This window comes from Glycine soja, chromosome 7 (genome assembly GCF_004193775.1).
Source record: "Glycine soja cultivar W05 chromosome 7, ASM419377v2, whole genome shotgun sequence".
Classification (NCBI taxonomy): domain Eukaryota; kingdom Viridiplantae; phylum Streptophyta; class Magnoliopsida; order Fabales; family Fabaceae; genus Glycine; species Glycine soja.
The window spans coordinates 18,075,138-18,096,669 of NC_041008.1; the positions used below are offsets into that span (position 1 = coordinate 18,075,138).

Below are 21,532 nucleotides of genomic sequence, written 5' to 3' on the forward strand. Positions count from 1 at the left end.
ACATTTTGTACATTGATTATTGATTGTATTTTTAATAGACGTAGAAAAATGACTTTCTTTATTAGATCTAATTTAATCGATATAAAAAAATGATTTTTATATTGGATATAATTATAATTGATATTAAAATCTAAATCATTCATCTTTGTTAATGATGATAAAATATACAAAAATAAAAAATTTGAATGATAAAATTTATAAAAATAAAATTTAGGTGATAAAATTTATCAAAACTAGGATAAAGATGTACTGTAATTATCCTTTAACACAAAACACATGTCAAAGATGGCATAAAAGACAGCATTTTTTTAGGATTTATAGCGAGAATTTTAGTTATTTCTATTTTGTGCTGTCTAGTAGATAATTTTTGTGTTGGATACCGATAATTTTCTTTGTAGGAAGTTATACGAGTATAAATACAAAAAATAATAAAGTTTAAATCTTTGGGACGACTGAAATTTTACGATTTTAGTATTTTTATTTTTAAAAAAGTTATAATCAAACTATATATTTTAACTTTTGTAGAAGCAACAAGAAAAACTTCTAAAAGGGTAATGGTGTTTTTTTTTTAAACAACTATTTGAAAAGGTTAAGATGTATATGTTCATTAAGAAAGATACTAATAATTGATATTCATAAGTAAAATATGCACTAAAACACATGAAAATTAGCAATGTTCCTCCACTTTTACTGTTTCTTTTTGTGTGAATCATTAGAAAGTTGATTTCCTATGAGTTTTACACAATGAAGATCTTAACATGATAATTTATACTATTTTGATTTGAATTTTTGTAGATTTCGAGCAAGGGAAGTTAAGAAGTGAAGTTTGAAGGCTCGCGCTCAGCGCATGAATCTTGCTTAGCCAGTTTAGCTGCTCAACGGGAAGAGACCTGCCCAGCATGAAGAAGCAGCCTGGAGAGCTTGCAGCCAACATTGTTCGCGCTAAGTGTGCAGTCAGCTCGCTTAGCGTGTGTTTAGCTCGCTCAGCGCCTAGCCACTTACTCGCACTTAGCTCAGCCTGTGCACTTAACGAATAGTCGCGGATTGTGAAACCCAAGAGGCTTTAAAGTAGGCAAAAAAAGAGGAAGATATGACGTTTCTGGGGAGAAAGAACAAAAACCCTAGAGCATAGGTTGAAAGAAGACATTTAATAGCCCACTTCTTCCTCATTTCACATCACATCATCCACTTCCCTTGCTTTTTCCACTTTTTTTATAGTTGAGCTCTCCATGTTAATGGAGGGCTAAACACTTCATTGTTGGGGAATCTCCACCGAACTCTCTTGATGTAAAAACTCTCATTATCTATTTAATATTATTGTTATTGCCTTTGCTTCTTCATGTGTTTATTTTCATGTATTTTGCTTGATCATCCATTTATATGTTGTGTTAAGGTTTAAGCATTGGAAAATGTGGTTAATCCTTAGAACTTGGAAGAGCAACTAAAATTCTTCATTTCTAGGTATAGTGTGAAGTAATTTAGTAATAGATTACATCTCATTCGTCATGTTGTTCACTTAGTTTGGTTTTTGAGAAATCAAGAACGAAACTAGGAAGGATTAGACTTTTTCATATGAGGAATCATAGTAAAAGTAATTTCATAGGTGTAAGTGACATTTAGAATAATATTAAATAGAGAAAAATCATTATAATTACATCAAGAAAGGTTCTGGTAAGGTGTTCCCTAACATAAGCAATCATGTATTCTCCTTGTTTCACTAAGCTCGATGTTTGTTTCTTTTACTAGGTTTTAACATGGAATTGCATTATTGTTTGCCTTGCAACACAAATGATTTACTTAACTTAGTATAAAGTCATTTATTAATCGCATACAAATTGAATACGCATTATTCGAGTGCAAGAAAATCGTTGTGGACACGGTACTCGATCTTACCATTTTAAATTACTACTTGAACGAATTAGTGCACTTGCCAATTAGTTAACAGATACACATTATGACAAATATTTTTTTCACAAAAATAATTATGGGAGGGCACAAATGAAACATATAAGGATATGACAAAAATTTAATTTTTTTATTCAAAAAATTATGAGATAATTTGTTATTTTGAATCCAAATTATAAAATATTCAAAAGACACATAATTTGTTAGCTACAACAACTTTATCATGTCATATATTTTGAATTCACGTTATCTACCAATTTTAACCACTTTATCATACAGTTTATATGAGCCTAACTCAACCCTAAAAGTTAGCTCATATAGTGAAGTTGCACTCACCTTATATGCTCTATTTTGACACAATCTCTAGTCAATGTGGGACTTGAGTTTTTTCTAATTCACCCTCTCATGCCCAACACTCTTTGGGCTTGGTGCGTGATCCTTTTGAATGAATCTAGGATAAGCTCTGATGGCAAGAAGAAATCTGGACTTAACTCAATCCTAAAAGCTAGCTCATAGAGTGAGGATTACCTCACCTTATATGCTTTATCTTGACACTATCTCTAGTTAATGTGGGACTTGGATTTTTTTCTAATTACTTGTATATATTATGTATTTTGAATTTGCTAATATATATATATATATATATATATATATATAATAATTTAAATTATATTAAGATAATTAATATTAAAAAGGGTATTTTTAACAAATTTAATATTATGTTTTTGTGTTGTTCATATCCTTGTACATGATAAAAATTGTCATGTACACAATGTTCTCTTTTGTCTTGTATAATAGTGTGTATCAAATGCACGCATGGAGTCTTGAACACTTAAGAGGTGTGTATACTAGTTTGCAACAAATCTAGGACCTTAAGTCATGAGGGATAATCTATTTAAAAAAATAAAAATTAATAAGCACTACTTTTGTTCTTAAATTTAAGACTTTTTTTAACTATTTCATATCTTTTAAGAAAGTTGCTTAATATACTTCATAACATTTCAAAATTATCCTTAAAATTATTGGAATTCAATCGCTCACTTTTCACTTAATTATTTTCACTCCTGATTAATTAATGTTTGTTAGTTTTTTTATTCAATTCTTGTAAGAGATAATACATTTATCTTATTAATTAATACATAACCTTTATTATAAAGTAACTAAGGATATTGGGGTCAAAAAATAATTAATACAAAATATAACTTAAAAAAAGTCTTATAAAAAGGAATAAACAAAATTAAAAAAAGAATTTTATATTTAAAGACGGATAGTATTAGGGAAAAATTATAGGTAGGGGTTAAAATATAATAAAAAATAGGAGGGATAAACATACACATTCAAGGCATTTGTATGTAACTTTTTAGAAGGCCGCTCATTTAAGTGTGGATATGCCTGGAATACTAGTATACCTAGAGAGGAAAAGAGAAAAGATAAGTAATTAATTTGACTGGTAATAAGTGAGAAAGAGATATATAAAAAAAATAAAGAGTATTTGTAGTATTATTTAAGTGTTTAAATATCATGACTGATTGATTTTATCTCATAAAATAGTTTCATTCATTTTACTTCTTTATTCTCCTCTCATACAAATGGCGTGCACTACATTATTTAAAATGAACTCCGTGGAAACATAAAATCATGAGATGAAATGAAACCTACATGTCGCATACAGAGTAAGTTACAAGTTCATTACGTGGTGAAAAGCCAGGGTCAAATGATCACCCATTTATTATTGAAAATATAACAACAAAGAATATATATCATGCTTTCATTAGGCACAAATTAAAGCACAATATTAATTAAAGCCTATTTTGTGACTGATGCCTAAGGATACAATGAATTGGGGAATGTCTATATATAGTTTTCAATAAACACAAGTCTAGTCCCATTGGTCATTGTTGGGAAATGCAAAGTTGGAGAGATTAATAGTTGACTTTCCATCAGGTCCAACTGGATCATATGGTGAATCTTCCCCAAAGTCACTTGGCATTGACCTCCAATATAAACTAGGCTCCCACTCTGCTTCTTTGAGCACCTTCAATATCTCTTTTGTTACTATCTTGCTTCCCTCAGTTGAAAGATGAATTCCATCACTAAGAAATAAAAACCAAATTAGCCACCTAATCAAACTGAATGGAATATGCAAATTTGAACCTTTAGCTTTTTAATTGAGTGAAACATAAGAGCATATATACTTACATGAAGCAAACATCTCTCCAGTTATCCTTTTTCTGAATAGCAGATCATAGATCAATGGCCTTGACATTCATCTCATGGCACACTTCCAAACATGCTTCTGCATATATTAGACAAGCTTCATTTGTCCTTAGTAGCAGGCCATGTGGATCACTGGTTTCATTCCAACAATTTATTCATCAGAGGTTTAAAAATCATATTATAATTCCAAAGGAAATTAGGATAAGAATGTCAAAGGTTAAGGTTTTAATTATAAAAACAACCGGTCATCCTCTAAACTTATATGGCAGCAAAATAGATTTAATTAAGGTCTTGTAGATTTTATGCTGAATTCATTACCTTTTTTTTTGTGGTGGCTGTGGTAATTAGTTGTTGGGTTATGGCATCTACTCACCTTCCCCATCTACTCACCTTATTTTTTTAATTTTTAACTAATTATATTTTGTAATTTGAAACTATTGATTGGATGACTGATAGTTGTTTCAATTATTATTTCAAACAGCTCTAAAAGGGAAGACCCTGTTGATGCAAGGGTTGCTAGGATTACTATTTGGCTTTAAGCAATTCAATTACTAACCATGAGGTAGCCATCTCAATTATGTAACAGATGATGTTTTATTCTTTTATCGCACTTTTTCCCTAATTGGCTCTTTGTTGGGTTCCAAAATTGTGGTTTGTATTTTAGCAAAAATAATTTCAATATTGTGTAATGGAAAGCACGTTACTGCTGCTGCTTATGTCTTGGTGTGAGGATGGTAGAGCAATTTTTGCAGTATCTTATTTAGATGCTCATGTTAGTCTGAATAATTTATTATGATTTATGATAATCCTGTTTGTCTGTGTTTGATGTGTGATTGACCTAAGAAAGTATATCTAGGTAGTGCTAAAATTATTATGAATTACTAGTAGTTAAGGTGAATATATATATCTTTATTGAATAGTATAGTTCCTCTGCACCAACCCCTATATATGTTTGACCTTACTAATTAGTAAGAATTATGTTTCTCAACCTTCTATGGTCGTAGTGTTACGAGGCTAGGTAGTCTTTTTTTTTTTTTTTTTATGGGTTTTACATTCATATTTTTTTGCATGACATTATGACAGTGCTATGGATTTCTCCATGTTTTATTACTACTCTGTTCTGTATCAAATGTCATTTTACATATGATATTTTCCATTATCCTCTTCCTTCATCAAAACAAGCGAGTAGCCATTGTGTATACCTTAAACCATTGGTATTGCGAGAAGTGGCGGACCTATATGGTTGTGAGGGTAGGCATTTGTATCTCCTTATTTTTTAAAATTCATCTAATTTGTAAATAAAATCTTATATTTTTATATTTTATTTTATCTATATTTATATAATTGAACTCACTGATTTTATTTTTTATAATTTGATCTCATTGACTTAGGGTCTGGATCTGCATAGCGAGGGATTAGCGACATATTAGCGTGGGAATTGCAAGGGATTAACAACGAAATAGCGAGTAAATTATTAGTCACGAATTAGCATGAATAGCAAGGGAAGCTACAGAAATATGAGAAAATAATCCCTCACTAATTGGCGATTTTCTTGCCATGAACAAGATGTAAATTCTTACATATCAACCATGCTATATTATATGAATTCAATTAGAATATATTGTTATCCTTTCACTTAAGCACTAATTGATATATCATGTATAATAAATTTATTGATTTTTATAATAATTAGGCAACAACTTTTGTTATGCAGGGACAAAAATAAAAATGAAAAAGAGAGAGTAAAAAAAGAGGTTAAACGAGAAAAAAAAGTTATAAAAAAAGGACACTGGACCCATGTAACATAGAATGGTGATAATACGTGGTGATGGTTGGATGGTTTTTATAGACTATAGATTATTTTAAAAGTTATGTTTGACATGATTTTTTATTAGTTTACAATTTAAAAATCTTTATACTAGCATTGCATGAAAAAAATTAATACTATAATGTATCTATCTACCTTTATGTGAAATTAAAATAACCAACTGCAGTCATTACCTGTTGTTATGGATTTGAGCCTCATTGATGGGAGGAGTAGTGAGAAATATTGTGCGAGTCTTCTCAGAAAGGCACTGCCAATCATTAGGATTTGTATCAAACTTAGCAACCATCAACATAAGATCAAGTTTTAAGCACACGCTGCTCAAGAATTTCTTGAATGAGGAAGGATTTCTTCCACATGATAAATAGTACTAGTAATGATTAAGACAGAAAAAGTTACTCTAGTGCGAATGTTTACCTTCATATGGATAGCAATCTTTCTCATATTTTCCTTGTATTCCTCTACAGGTACGTGAGGACCAAGGCCATTTGGATTTGGAAGAGTAGAATCATTACCACCAAAGTACACAATCACCAATGATGGTTGCTCCTTGGCATCCTGAGTTAAAGATGAACATGAAAATACATTTCAAAAGGGCAATTCCTTGTTTAACAGTCTCAACAAGAATCATCGTAATTATACAGAGCTAAATGTAAATAAAAAAAAAAAAAAAAAAAGCATTGCAAGTTGTGATAATTTGTTTTATGAGCTTGCAAGTTGTGATAATTGAGTTCATTCAATAGTACGTTTAGTATATAATCTTCCAAACATATATTTCAATGGTAACTTCTTCTAAGACAAGTTGAAGACATCATGTGCAATATTTTCAAGCTCATCTATATCAGTAACACGCATATTCAATTTGTGAGGTTCATTTGTAATAAACTTTCCATATCAAAACAAGGGGTGGGGGAAAGTGGTGGAGTTAACATTTAAGGAGAAAATCTGATTGAAGATTGGAATATAGCACTTAGATGAATACCTTGGGAAAAATTGTATCCAAAACCTGCAAAGCGCGCCTTGAATTCCAAGCAGCGTATCCTCGCAAAACTATGTCCGCCTAATTATGTCATGTAGGATATGATGATAAATATTTAGTCATTGACCAATGCATTATTACTCCCAAAAAGCATATTTATAAGTCTAGATTATTTGTGTAGTATTTTTATATATACTTTTCTTAATCGTGGATTATCTTGTATAGCAATTTTTTTCTTTTTATAATAATTACTTTAAAAATTACATTTAAGATAATTTCTTTACTGTCAAAACTAATTCAAATATATATATATATATATATATATATATATATATATATATATATATAAGTAAAATTATTAATATTATAATAAATAGAAGTTATGCGTGATGGAGAGTGCGTTAAGACCACCACTTCCCCAAAAATATTGTAATATGGTCTTCTTGCAGACTGGAAATAAGAATAGTATTCCTTAATAATTTAGTTTCTTCTTCCACTTAAATTATTTTCACTCCCCACCAGGGTTGATTAAGTTGCATATTTTTAGGCGGAAAAAATACATTTAAATTTTTTGCTTCACCATTTGCATTTTGTTTGACTTTTAAGGGACAAAATACCCGTTTGCATGCGTTTCATCTACACGAACAAGAGTGCACGCATACACAATGCAAAATCATTGCAAAGGATATGCTCATTTCTTAATTTAACAAAGATTGTTTGCTGTTCCTAAAAAATATATATGTCACAAGTCAATCTTTTGATTGTTATTCCTTAATAGATAAATATAATGATGAGAAGAACTAAAAGTGTGTATATTTTAATGAATAAATAGAGTGAAGGTTGTCCTCTAATATAGACTAATTAATTTGGTCATATTTTTAGTGATGTAGTTTTTTCATTCATTACCTCATGGCTCATGCTCAACATAGACTTATGTATGAGTAATATGATGAATGATCATTGATAAATTTAAAATAGACTCTAATATTATTTTAGGAAAAAAAAACAGTTTATAAGATGAGAATTTATCATGACATGATCTCTAGCATATAAGAAAATTTCTTATTATATCAACTAGAACAATAAATAATGTTAAGATAGAATTTTGTAGAATTGAGTCAAACTTAAATCTAAATTTTAAGATGACATCAAAATCTATCTTGAATCCATTAATTAATCATCTACCATATTATTCATGCATTAAATCCAAAAGTATTAAGGGTGAAAGGATATTAAGAAAAATCTAAAAAATATCTCATATCGATTAGAGATAATGTTAAGAAAAAGTTTATAAGTAGAGGAAAATCTTAACCTTATAAATTGATTTTGTAATGATAAATCAGATAAAATTATCATATATAATTATTTATAATTATAATTAGATGATAGTTTACAATTATTTTACATTCAAAGTATAAATAAATATTCCGGTCCCTAAAGTGAACTTGTTTTCAAAAGTAATTTTGTTATAAAGAATTACTTTATATCATTAGGATATCATATATTTTAGTGTATGTAGTCTTACAATATTTATATTAAAATATCTTTTGATTGATACAAATAATATTAATAAAAATAAGCTCAATAACTAATATATATATTTTGAAAGGAGCAACTAATACTTTTTGTTGCTATATTTAATTTCTTTTTCAGTAAAATATCTCACATTCTTAATTAAAACTCCTTCAAAGGTCAACAAAATCTCTAACACCTTATTTCTTCACAACTTTATTGCCAAAGGAAAAATTAAACAGAAAAATGAGTTGCTATCTCTGATTAAAGTAATGAATAAAGATTGATGTAAGATATTGTAGTGTATGAATAAAACTAGTCAAAATTAATATCAAGCATCCTCTTTCACCCAAAGAAACCAAATGAGTCACACATTCAAGATGAAGATAACAAGAAATACCTTCCGAGCATACAAGTGAGAAAGTGTAGCACCCCAACCTTCATAATAACTGTATTGAACAATGGAAGACCCAAACAGCACAAATTGTGGCCTTGATGTTCCTAACATCTTTCTCTCTTAAACACAAAACACAACAAATTAAATACACACCAATACAATGGGGCTGAGAATATATATAGTAGTTACACACGTTTTCCTTTTTCTAAGTCAAAGTTTTCTTATCCAAAACCGCAACCTTAATTTAATTATATGTAGTTTGTTTAAACTACCATGTCAATGTTTACAACAATTCAAAGGAAGTATCAGAACTGTCAATGAGCGCCAACTCAGTTTTAAATTAAAAATACACTTAACGTGTACATAATATTTTTGGTTTCTTAAAAAAAAAAAAACAAAATCTGTACGCCAAGAATTATCATACAATTTTGAAAAGGGAGTTAGTACAATAGTTTCTTCTTTGAAAAAAAAATAAAGAAAAAAGAATTGCACGTAGACTAAAAGGAAATTTAAGGGTTTAATTCGATTCCTGAACAAGCTAAGGACTTATCATACAGCAAGATTTCATGCATAAATTATTTGACTCGGTTTAATGCTTGGAATTCGTTTACCCTATGCCTCCTATAAACAGTATGTGATAAAAAAAAAATGCGTGCGAAGTGAGGAAGAGGGAAGAAAAAAATAAAATAACGTCAGACACAATCTTGGTTGGAAAATACTCCTTCCTAAATTCATACGAAGGGTTTGATTAAAAAAAGTTGTATGAAAAAGAAAGAAATGTTATTTTTGTAAAAAAAAAATTACGGTTTTGATTAAGATATTTAAAATCGAACCAAGTCAAGCATAAAACTTAAAATTAACCCAAAAAAATCAAGAACGACAGAAAAATTAAAGGACATTGGTTTGATTTGCCTTTTGATTTTTTGGAACCGTGCAATTCAATTCAATTTTCAATTTAGCATGCGAAAATAAAAAATCATAAGATTCATATTAGTGTTATAGTATACTACAAAGTAACTTTAACCTTAATGAGAGTATCACTTACTCTAAGTCTAAATCTAAAACTAAAACACTTAACACCAATGGCTCTCACTCCACTCTCCTCTCTAGTGGAATTCTAAATTGAAAATTTAAAATCGCTCTCTATGCCGTCCTCTTTGCGTTTGGGGTGACGACTCTCTCCAATGACAACACTTACTATTATTTTTTTTAAGTTTAGTCGTTGAAACTTGGAAGAACGTATTACATATTATTTGTAATTTTAAGTTTAATAATTTATTATTTAAGTTGAATGATTATTATTCAAGTTGAAACTCTAAGTTAATCATTTATATCATTAATTGTTGAATTAATTATTATTTAAGTTTTGTTCAATTAGAACAAATTTTTTAAGTATTTTTTAATATTTATTAGCTGAATTTTTAAACTGTAAAAATTGAACGGAATCAAACCTTAAAATATTGATTTGGTTCAGATTTGATAGATAATCCAAATTAAACTAAAACACACCGCGTTTAATTTTTTTGTTTGGTTCAAGTTAATTTTAAGCTAAAATCGCACAAAATTGCATCACAAATACCCCTAGATGTTCAACTATTGGTACCTATGATTTTTGTCACAGACCAAATTTAACCTTTGTATTGATAAAATTCATACATGAAAAAATGGTAACAATAACAGTGCTCTTCTTGGTCAATACAACAGTTTGGGCAAGAAACACAATCCTTTTCTTTTATTCCTTAACGTCGGTTTAATGTGCATACAAATTTCAACGAAAGTTTATCCGAAATGAATGAATGGTGAGAATCGATGAATAGGTGCCAACAAATATCAAAAGAATGGCATAAATCGATTGTTAGAAAAATCAACTTGGATTATTTTTAATTTATTATTATATGCCAACTCGATAAGATGACTCACATAGGACAAAACCTTCCAAATTATCACCGTGAAGCAACAATTTGCAAGGGCTGCGGAACACAATCAAAGAAAGACTTGGCTTACTTAGAGCATACGCTGCTCTTTCCAGGGATTCGGTGGCATATCTATATACTTCGTGTTCAAAACTAAAACTAACACTATATATAAGAAAATGTCTAGTAAAAAAAACGAATTCCAAGGATTTCCTACAAAAAAATTACAAGAACTAAACACAAAAAATGATTAAATTATGGGATTCGTGTTTTTTTCCTTGGTCATTGCTGCTAAAAATTTCTAACAATGACTGACGTAACTAACGATTGTTTGCGTCAACAAGTGTCAAGTTAGAAAAAAAAAATCATATTACCAATGCCACATCAATATGGACTAAACAAAAAAAAATATATAGGGATAAAAAAAATTTAAAGAAACTAATAATAAAAATGATATAATTTACAAGGATTAAGAAAAATAAAATGAAAATTAAAAAGACTATAAACCAAAAAATATAATTTATAGAGGCTAAGAACAAAACAAAAATGACATTTAGAAGGACAAAATAAAATTCTTACATTAAGACTTGGCATAACCTAATTTGGTTATATTATTATATTTTTTAAAAAAGAAATGAGAGAATAATAAAACAGCCATACTATCACTTATAGTTCTAACATTACATTTTCTTATGAAGATAAAAAAATAAATTAAAAAATAGTAGATTAATTAATAGGCATATGTCAATATGATAGTAAATGAAAGAAAAACCGAGGAAAATGGGAAGTTAAAATTGGACTTAAAAATGTAGCACTGAATAAATCATTAATGTTTCACAAAATCCATTTAGAATTTAACTCCAAAAGGTTGAGTAGAGCAAGACACTGTCATATCACAGGTTTAAACCATCATTCGTCTTCTTGGGTAACTTAAATATAGTTGTAAACACTCTTTGAACTCAAAGGTTTTTCCTGCTTCGGACTAGAGCAGTATTCTCTCCTCCTAAATTTCCCTCTACCAAAAAATCCCTTTTAGATTTTGGACCAGGTCTGAGCTTCAACAAAAATATTATTAGAATACTTCTTTTCTCCAACTTTTCTTTGTTAAATAACTAAGTTGTCGTTTTTCTTGTATTTTTACTAGTTTTTTCCCCTTACAAAATGTTATCATCTCACATAATAGTAACATGTTTAGTGTTTCTAATTATTAATTGACTTCATAAATTTATCAATTCTAATGTCATTTACAAAGCATATAAGCCATACACAAGTTGCACAAAATGAAAAAATATTGTCATACACAGATACAGGCCCACAATTGATCATGTGACTTTTGTTTCTATAATGTGCCCCCACCTATCCAACTATTGTGTATAACCTTAGTGAAAGACAACCATAAAATGGTGAAAATAACTAGGCAATTAGCTCAATCAAAGTGCAATTACAGTCACCAAATCATCCCACTCACATGGTGAAAAACCAGTGACAAATGATGCAGATATGTGAACTAAGAACAATATATTTTTCTTTAGCCACAGTTCTATATAAATTCCAGTTATTTTGTGATTATTGCTTAGGCTTCTATGAATAGGGGCATGTCTATAGTTTTCAAATACACATCACTCTAGTCCCATTCCTTAGTTTCAAGGAAGGTCCAGTTGGAGACATTCACAGTTGTCTTTCCATCAGGGCCAACAGGATCATAAGGTGAATCTTCTCCATATTCAGTTGGCATTGAATTCCAGTGCAGGCAAGGTTCCCACTCTGCTTCTTTGATGACCTTCAAGATCTCTTTTGCCACTATATTGCTCCCCTCAGAAGTAAGATGAATTCCATCCCTATCAAACACCACTCAAAAAATTGAAGAATAGGCACATTTGAACCTTGTCTATTGAGGAGCATGTGATGTGTGACTATGAATGCATATACTTACGTGAAACAAACATCTCTCCAGTTACCCCTTTTCTGGAGTGCAGACCATAGATCAATTGCCTTGATGTTCATCTCGTGGCACAGCTTCAAACATACTTCTGAATATTTTTGACATGATTCGTTGTTCCTTAATCGCTGCCCCAGTGGCACACTGGTTAAAGTTAAAAAATTTGTTCATCAGAGTCTTAGATCTAAATAATATAAATTCCAAAAAAAGAAAGAACAAAGGAAATAAGGATGTTAAATGCTCTAGGAAAGCAACCAGTCATCCTCTGAACTAGCGATATGCTAGCTATATATATATATATATATATATATATATATATATATATATATATATATAAATTCAAAACTCAAAAGCTGTTTGTTTTAAGTGGAAGATGTCAAATTTTAAATACAGCCACGCAGTGTTACTCAAGGTGAATCTAAAGTCTGAAGAACAATATAAATCAATCAGGAAATGAGAGAATAGCACCATAAAGTATAATTGATCCACAGAGAGCGAGCGAGCGAGAGAGAGAGAGAGCGAGAGAGAGCGAGCAAGCGAGAGAGAGAGATACAGAGACAGAGAGAGAGAGGAACATTGGGTGGGAGAGGGTTAGGACTAGAGGTCAAGCAATAGAGAGAGACAGAGTAAGCTCTAAGGGGATCTCACGATGGGAAGACCTAGGAAACAGAGGAAGAAACCAGCAAACTCACATTTCAAACTGGAGGGATAAAAAGGATATATCATCCTTTTACTTCACTCGATTTTCTGACGACATCACGGAGAAGGAGCTCTGGTATCACTTCAGAAAGTGGGGCGACGTGAGGGAAATCATTATACCCAGCAAAAGGAATAATAATGGAAGGCGGTATGGATTTGTTAGATTCAAAGAGGTTAAAGACACTCATCACCTGGCAAAACAACTCGACGGGATCATCATTGGGGGGTTGAAGATGTATGTGAACATCCCTAGGTACAATAGGGAGGGGCCAAGGCAGAGAGAAACAGGGAACAAGCTACGTGATCGAGAAGACAGTAACCAGGTTGCAGCTGACCGTATTGATAAACAACATCACACAAACCAGGGATCATACGCTGAGGCACTGAGAAGAAATATGGGCCTTAAGGGGCCACGGATGCCTTACAACAGCTATTCCCAAGGACATCAAAGTTCCATGTCCCCGATCCACCTAAACATAGACCCCAACGACACCAATTGGTTGAAGGATGCGTGGGTAGGGCGACTAACAAATCCTGCTATGTTCGACAAAATTGAGGACGAGAGCTGTTATAGGAAACTGGACTGGATATATCACCTAAGTATAGGTGACAATCTAGTCCTGTTACTTGGACTTACCGACAGCGGAGCTGAACAACTCATGAATGGCGGACATCATGGGGGGAGACCACTGTTCTATACAATGGAAAAATGGAGCCCAATCTTATGCACAAGTTTCAGGTTGACATGGGTTCAAGTTTGGGGCATACCGCTTCAGGCATGGAACTTGAAGTACATTAGGAGTATACTGGCAGCAATGGGGGACATGGTGGAAGTGGACGATGACACAGAGGCGAAACGGAGGCTTGACAAGGCTAGGGTGCTCGTAAAGACACCATGGAGAGCGATAATCAACCACACAGTTGATGTTCACATAAGTGGCGAAAATGGCGAAAGCTTTAAGGTGTTTGTTGTTGAGGAAAGTGGAGGAGGAAGCCACGATTGTCGACGAAGACGTTGTAGCCTGAGTGGGTCGTCGGAAGAAATTGTTTTCGACGATAGCTCTCTCGGACATCTTACTCCGAGATCAAGCAACTCCTAGAACCACCGAGACGACGGGTGGACCAGTCCGACGAGGTCAGGCGGAACCAACGACCAGGATACAGACAGAACATTGGTGCCTGACTTGAGGAACGCCGACGCCGACGATGTCCAACAGACAATCATATTACCCAGCGGATCCCGTGTCTGCAGTTACGCACTGGGCAATGGTGTTAGCCAACGTTCAACAACTAGCACCTGTCAGAACATACTAGAAATTGTGGGACCAAACTCAACGGCTACATACCCAGATGACATGCAAACTGCACAGGGAATGGTGAAGTGTGTCGGGGACGTAAACGCTGCAGGAGGAGAGATGTTTCACGTTAAAGGAAAGAAAGGTGAGGGAGAAACAAGAGGCCCAGGAGGGGGAGAGATGTTTCACAACATTTGATAAAGCAGATGGTGACGTGGCATTTACAAGCAACGTGGCAGAAGCTAATGAATCTGGGGCAGGCAGTTTCAAAAATAAAGAAGCCCAGGTGGAAGTGTGTGAAGAAACAGTGCATGTGGAGAGGGAGGCCACTAACATGCAGGAAGAAGACCCAAATAATAATAAGGGGCTTTCTATCTGCACCCCCCCACAGCACAAACACCCCTTCGGCCCAAATCTGCAAAATAATATTGGAGGATATGGAAGCAGCTGCATGGTGTATACAAGAAAGAGATGGTTCCAAAAGAAAACTGCTGCGGGTCAGCCCTCATCCACTAAGGCGACACCCATGAGGCTCGATAAATCCCAAACCCAGCACCTCCAAAGAGAGGTACAAAGGGAGACTGCTGCCATGAGCCATAATTACTCCACAACACAGGAAGCAAATTACTCTACAGCACAGGAAGCAGTTCTCAACGAAGGCATCCAGGAAACTGATGAATTATTGCACTATCAAGAGGCTTCCGACATCTGGAATCGGACCAAAAAACTAGGGGTTACAGAAGGTGAACATTTGCATCCAGTTATTGACAGATTAAAGGAAATGGAGGATAGAGATAAGAAGGAAGTAGAAAGGTTGGGAAATAGCAGCGGTTATCCATGAATATAATATCCTAAAATGTCAGGGGATTAGGGAGGGGTGTAAAATGGGCAGCTATTCTTGGACTGATCAAGAAGGAGAATGTGTCAGTCAATTGATAAAACAATGTGTCAGTCATTGTGGGGAGATGCTGAAGTCAGCTGGGAGATACAGGCAGCTATTAACAAAGTAGGTGGTATATTATGCTTGTGGAGTGAACAAACATTTAAATTACAAATGAAAGTTGTTGGCATTGACTTTATTTTCTTGAGAGGAGAATGGGTGAGGGAGGCTCAACAAATTAGTATACTTACAATTTACTCCCCCTGTGAAATACAAAATAAGAGGCTACTGTGGGATCAGGTTAAACAGCTGAAACAATCCTTATCAGGGGACCTTTGGTGCATCCTGGGTGGTTTTAATAACATCAGGGATCTTGCTGAGAGATTTGGAATCTGCCAAAGGGGTTCAGGGACGAAGACATCAAGGAGTTCAATGATTGGATAGAGGATCTGGAGTTGGTGGAGCTGCCATGGCTGGGGAGAAAATTCACCTGGTTTAGACCAAACGGGACATCCAGGAGTAAGCTCGATAGATTTTTACTCTCTCCTGAATGGCTAGAGAGATGGCCTGCAAGTATTCAATCCACCCTTCCTAGGAATTTTTCATACCACTACCCTATTTTGCTCAGGTCTACATCAGTGGACTGGGGTCCTAAACCTTTTAGGATCCTAGATTGCTGGTTGCTAGACAAATCTTTTAAGGAAACTGTTATCAACTGTTGGACCTCCAATCAGCAATCAGGTTGGGGTGGATATGTCCTCAAAGAGAAAATAAAGACTCTGAAGCAAAGACTGAAAATGTGGAATAGGGAGCATTTTGGTGATATTCTCAAGAGGGTCAAGAGGATTGAAGAGGAGCTAAACAAACTAGAAGAGGATACAAGCCAAAGAAAGCTATCTACTCAAGAAGAGATGAAATTGAGACAACTGCAGGAAGATCTGTGGACAACCGCCCAAGCTCATGAATCAGTATTGCGGCAAAAGGCGAGAGTCAGATGGATCAAGCAAGGAGATTGCAATTCTCATTATTTTCACTTGATGATGAATGCAAATCGTAGGAATAATTATTTGAAGGGTGTCATGGTTAGTGGAACTTGGGTTCATGAGCCATCTACGGTAAAGGAGGAAGTCATAACATTTTTCTCAAAAAGGTTTCAAGAATCTGATTACCACAGACCTACATTGGATGGCATTTGCTTTCAGAAAATAAATCAGCACCAGAATGATAGGTTGACTACCCGCTTCCAAGAGGAGGAAGTTAAACAAGCCATATGGGATTGTGGGAGCGACAAAAGCCCGGGACCCGATGGTTTGAATTTCAAATTTATCAAGCAATTTTGGCAGCTTTTTAAACCTGACATCCTACGCTTCTTAGATGAATTTTATGTCCATGGTGTTTTCCCAAAGGGCTGCAACGCTTCCTTCATAGCCTTGATACCCAAGGTGGTTGACCCCCCAATTTTTGAATGATTATCGACCTATCTCCCTAATTGGATGCATGTATAAGATTGTTGCTAAGGTGTTGGCCAATAGAATGAAGAAGGTGATGGCTCTTATTGTCGACGAGACCCAATCTGCATTTATCGAAGGAAGACACTTACTGCACAGTGTCCTTATTGTAAATGAGGTGATTGAGGAGGCCAAAAGGAGCAATAAGTCCTGCCTCGTATTCAAAGTCGACTACGAGAAGGCATATGATTCGGTCTCCTGGGAATTTTGCTGTACATGCTGGAAAGAACAGGCTTCAGCTCCAAGTGGATCAAATGGATTGAGGGGTGCCTGAAATCTGCATCCATTTCGGTTTTGGTCAATGGTAGTCCTACGGGGGGAGTTTCTTCCGAAAAGGGGATTACGCCAGGGAGATCCACTTGCACCGTTCTTATTTAATGTGGTAGCTGAAGGGTTGAATGGTCTGATGAGAAAAGCTAGGGAGGAAAATATGTACAAGGCCTATCAAGTAGGCTCCAATAAAGTGAAGATCAGCATTTTACAGTTCGCAGATGACACAATTTTCTTTGGGGAGGCGAATATGGAGAATGTCAAAACAATCAAGGTTATCCTAAGGTCGTTTGAACTTGTATCTGGCCTTAAAATCAATTTTGCCAAGAGCTCTTTCGGAGCTTTTAGTCAATCTTATCTTTGGAAGCAGCAGGCAGCCACCTATTTGAATTGTCATTTGTTGGCTCTTCCTTTCACTTACCTGGGAATACCCATCGGAGCAAACCCAAGGAGATTTAATATGTGGGATCCTATCATCCACAAATGCGAGCGAAAGTTAGCTAAGTGGAAACAGAGAAATATATCCTTCGGGGGGAGAGTGACACTCATACAATCAGTGCTAACTTCGATTCCTATTTATTTTTTCTCTTTTTTCAGGGTGCCTAAATCAGTGGAGGATAAGTTGGTGCGATTGCAACGTAGATTCCTTTGGGGAGGAGGACCCGAACAAAATAAAATCGCATGGGTCAGCTGGGAGTCAGTGTGCCTGCCAAAAGAGAAGGGTGGTTTGGGTTTAAAGGACATCAACAACTTCAATACAGCATTACTTTGGAAATGGGAGTGGAATCTAATGCAACACAAAGGGGAGCTATGGGCTAAGGTGTTGGAATCAAAATATGGAGGTTGGAGAGGCTTGGCTGAAGTGGATAGGGTGGGCCACAAATCCATTTGGTGGAGGGACTTACAAAAGGTTCTTTTCAGCACACATAAAAGACAGCTTATTCAAAAGGGATTGAAGTGGAAGGTGGGAAGCGGAGACCAAATCAAATTTTGGGAGGATAAGTGGACCGGGGAGGAGGAATCATTGGCAGAGAAATACCCTAGACTCTATTTAATATCACTACAGCAGCATCAACTCATAAGGTCCATGGGAATGCATCAAGACATAGGGTGGGAGTGGAATCTTACTTGGAGAAGGGCATTGTTTGACAATGAGGTTACCTCAGCGGCTAACTTTCTCAGAGATATTGCAGAAAAGAAAGTACAGCAACAGGGTTCAGATGCTTGGGAGTGGTCTGGAGATCCAGCGGGCCAATATTCAACACGCAGCGCATACAATTTGATAGGAGAAGAAGCAGTAGCTGGCAGTCAGGAGGAGTGTTTCGAGAAATTATGGAGGATAAGGATTCCAGCTAGGTTTGCGGTGTTTGCGTGGAGGTTAATAAGAGACAGATTGCCAACAAGACAAAACTTGCGGAGGAGACAAGTACAGCTCACGGATACACTATGTCCTCTCTGCAGAATTCAAGAAGAGGACGCATCCCATCTATTCTTTCACTGCAGTAAATTACAACCCATTTGGTGGGAAACTATGTCATGGCTGCAAATTAAAGGTGTTTTTCCATTAAGCCCAAAGCAGCATTTCCTTCAACATTTGGGTGTTCAAGCTGTTGGTGTAAGGAATAATAGATGGCAATGCTGGTGATTAGCCTTAACTTGGTCCATTTGGAAGCTTAGAAACAGTATAGTGTTCTCTAATGCAAATTTCGAAGCTAATAAACTGCTTGAAGAAGCAATATTCCAACTATGGTCTTGGCTTAGGAGTTTTGAGAAGGATTTCACAGTGCATTTTAATCAATGGTCAAGTAATTTTCCACAAAGTTTTATGTATCAGCAGGGGACTGCATAGTTATGAGCTCTATACATGTAAATTCATATGCAAATTGTATCCATAGCTTGGTTCCCCCTCAGAATATGAATGACTGACTGTGGAACCATCTCTATGGCCTCTTTTTGTATTATAAGTACCTCTGGTACTTCTTTCAATATATAAAATATTATCTTTGCTGATCAAAATAAATAAATAAATAAATAAATCAGATAAAATTTTGGGAACAGATTTTATTTATATAAAAGCAAATCTAGTTCATGACTTCTATGGATCAGTTCTCTGGATACTCTTGGTATATTTGTTAGTAATCATATAATCATAGTATTGACCCAAGTGCAGAAATCTAAAGCATATAGTTATCTGTTTTTTCTTTTTGTTGAAATTTTAATAATTAAATAGCAATTAGATTGAAGTCAAAACCTGGTTCCATAAATTTGTGCCTCATTGACAGGAGGAGCACTGAGAAATATAAGGCGAGTCTTCTTTGAAAGGCTCTAGCAATCATAAGGATTTGTGTCAAACTTGGCAGTAATAACTATAAAAGCTAAAAAGAAGGAGATTCTCCAAGCAGTGCATTAAGAAATACTTTAAGGTTGAAAGGCGTTATTCTAGTGTGAAAGTTTACCTTTAGATGGGTACCAATCTTTCTCATATTTTCAATGTATTCTTGGAGAGGTACATGTTGACCAAGACCACTTGGATGTGGAAGAAGAGAATCATTACCACCAAAGTACACAATTACCAAATCTGGTTGCTCAGTGGCGTTCTAAGTTAAATAAGATGACAGAGCAAAAGGGTGATTCCTTGTTTGTCAGTCTGAGCAAGAATCAGATTCAACATGATTTGCAAACAAGAATCTTAAATAAACAAATAAAAAAGCTACAAGTTTTGATAATTAACTAAGTACTTCATTTTAGTACTTTGCAGATTGTAAAATTTAGAATAATCTTCCTAATATGTCCAAGTTCATTTCACACGAGTTGAGGATATCATGTGCAAAGATTCTTCAAACCACTCCTTAGCTACAAGGCTACAACCTAGTCACTTCCTAACTCTTTTCCGAGGTTCCATTTGTTTCTCAATGACAATGACCACAAATAGAATAACCAATAACTGTCATTCAGGATGAAAGGACGTAAGATTCAAAATGAAGAAAGAGGGTGAGCTTTTGAATCAACAGGGGTAACACTCATTGTTAATACCTTAGGGAAAATTTCATCCAGAACTTGCACAGCACGCCTTGAATTCCAACCAGAGTATCCTCGCAGAATTATATCCGCCTATGTCATGTCAAAGTGTAATAAGTTAAACTCATTGACTATCATAATGCATCCCATAAAGGCATATATAAAGGTAATTATCTCATTCAATTACTGGCCGAAAATTTAAAAAAGTTAAGGCATTTTATGTGCAATGCTTTCATATTAGTCTATTTGAAACAGTAAGATATTGTTCTAATACCATTGCCTTGTACTGGAAAAAGAAAGATTGGTAGAGAGTAGAAACCAAGTAGGACCATCATTACCACAAACTTTCCTCAATAAGGTGATTTGTTGGCAGAAAAATATTCCTCGACAATTTAGGTTTATCTTTCATTTTAATATTTCTTCCACTTGAAAACAAGTTGCATTATCTAGCATATTTTCGTATTATCCAATTATTGCCAGAAGAGTGTTTGTAAGCCACCCTTAGCCTCAATTCTACTCATCTACCCTTTACCAAGAGAGTGTACAACAATTCATAGCTATTATTTTGATATCTAAGAAGACTTCCACCCAAAGCTTTTATTTCTGTTCTAGTTGATCCCAATTCGACATTAAAAGTATAATTTGATTTTCCCCAACCAAATACTCTGTAAATACTACATATTTCATTCAAATTCATGAATCTACCTTCTTTTCGGCAAGTACTAATCTCAACTAAAATACTAGTTTTTAGTGTTGATGAGTTATGATTTGAATATACAATACCAATCTCTCTAGTTACAAAGAAAAAAACTTATACAATTTAAAAATTTACTCACACACATACATCACAACTCTATAGTCAATAGACATAGTCGTTCACAGTTTGATTCACAGATTGAAACCATAATGAGTATGAGACAGTAAGAGAGGTTTAAAAGTTCAAAGTTTTAAGGAGAAATGAAAGGTAGCATACCTTGCGAGCATACAAATGAGCAAGAATAGCGCCCCAACCTTGGAGAGAGTAACTGAGCTGAACAATGGAAGAACCAAAGAGCACAAACTGAGGTCTCACTGGTCCCACCATCTTTTCTTCTTCTTCTTCTGCCTCTCTCAAATGTTTTGGAACAGATCCGAACCCACCTCAATAATGTATTCTTGTTTTTTTTTAACAGACT

At 34.2% G+C, this 21,532-nt stretch overlaps 1 protein-coding gene and 1 pseudogene across 1 annotated transcript; both read right to left on the bottom strand.

Moving 5' to 3' along the window:
• Positions 1–3,549: 3,549 nt before the first annotated feature.
• Positions 3,550–8,967, bottom strand: LOC114419065 (annotated as a pseudogene).
• Positions 8,968–11,983: 3,016 nt separating this feature from the next.
• On the bottom strand, positions 11,984–21,517 carry LOC114419066 (GDSL esterase/lipase CPRD49-like). The gene is made up of 6 exons (XM_028384665.1): positions 21,331–21,517; positions 20,373–20,450; positions 19,796–19,936; positions 19,591–19,664; positions 12,682–12,831; positions 11,984–12,586 (listed from the first exon to the last, which is right to left on the bottom strand). The coding sequence occupies exons 1-6, from the start codon at positions 21,439–21,441 to the stop codon at positions 12,373–12,375; spliced, it is 768 nt and encodes a 255-aa protein (XP_028240466.1). The 5' UTR covers positions 21,442–21,517; the 3' UTR covers positions 11,984–12,372.
• Between the last annotated feature and the right edge of the window lie 15 nt (positions 21,518–21,532).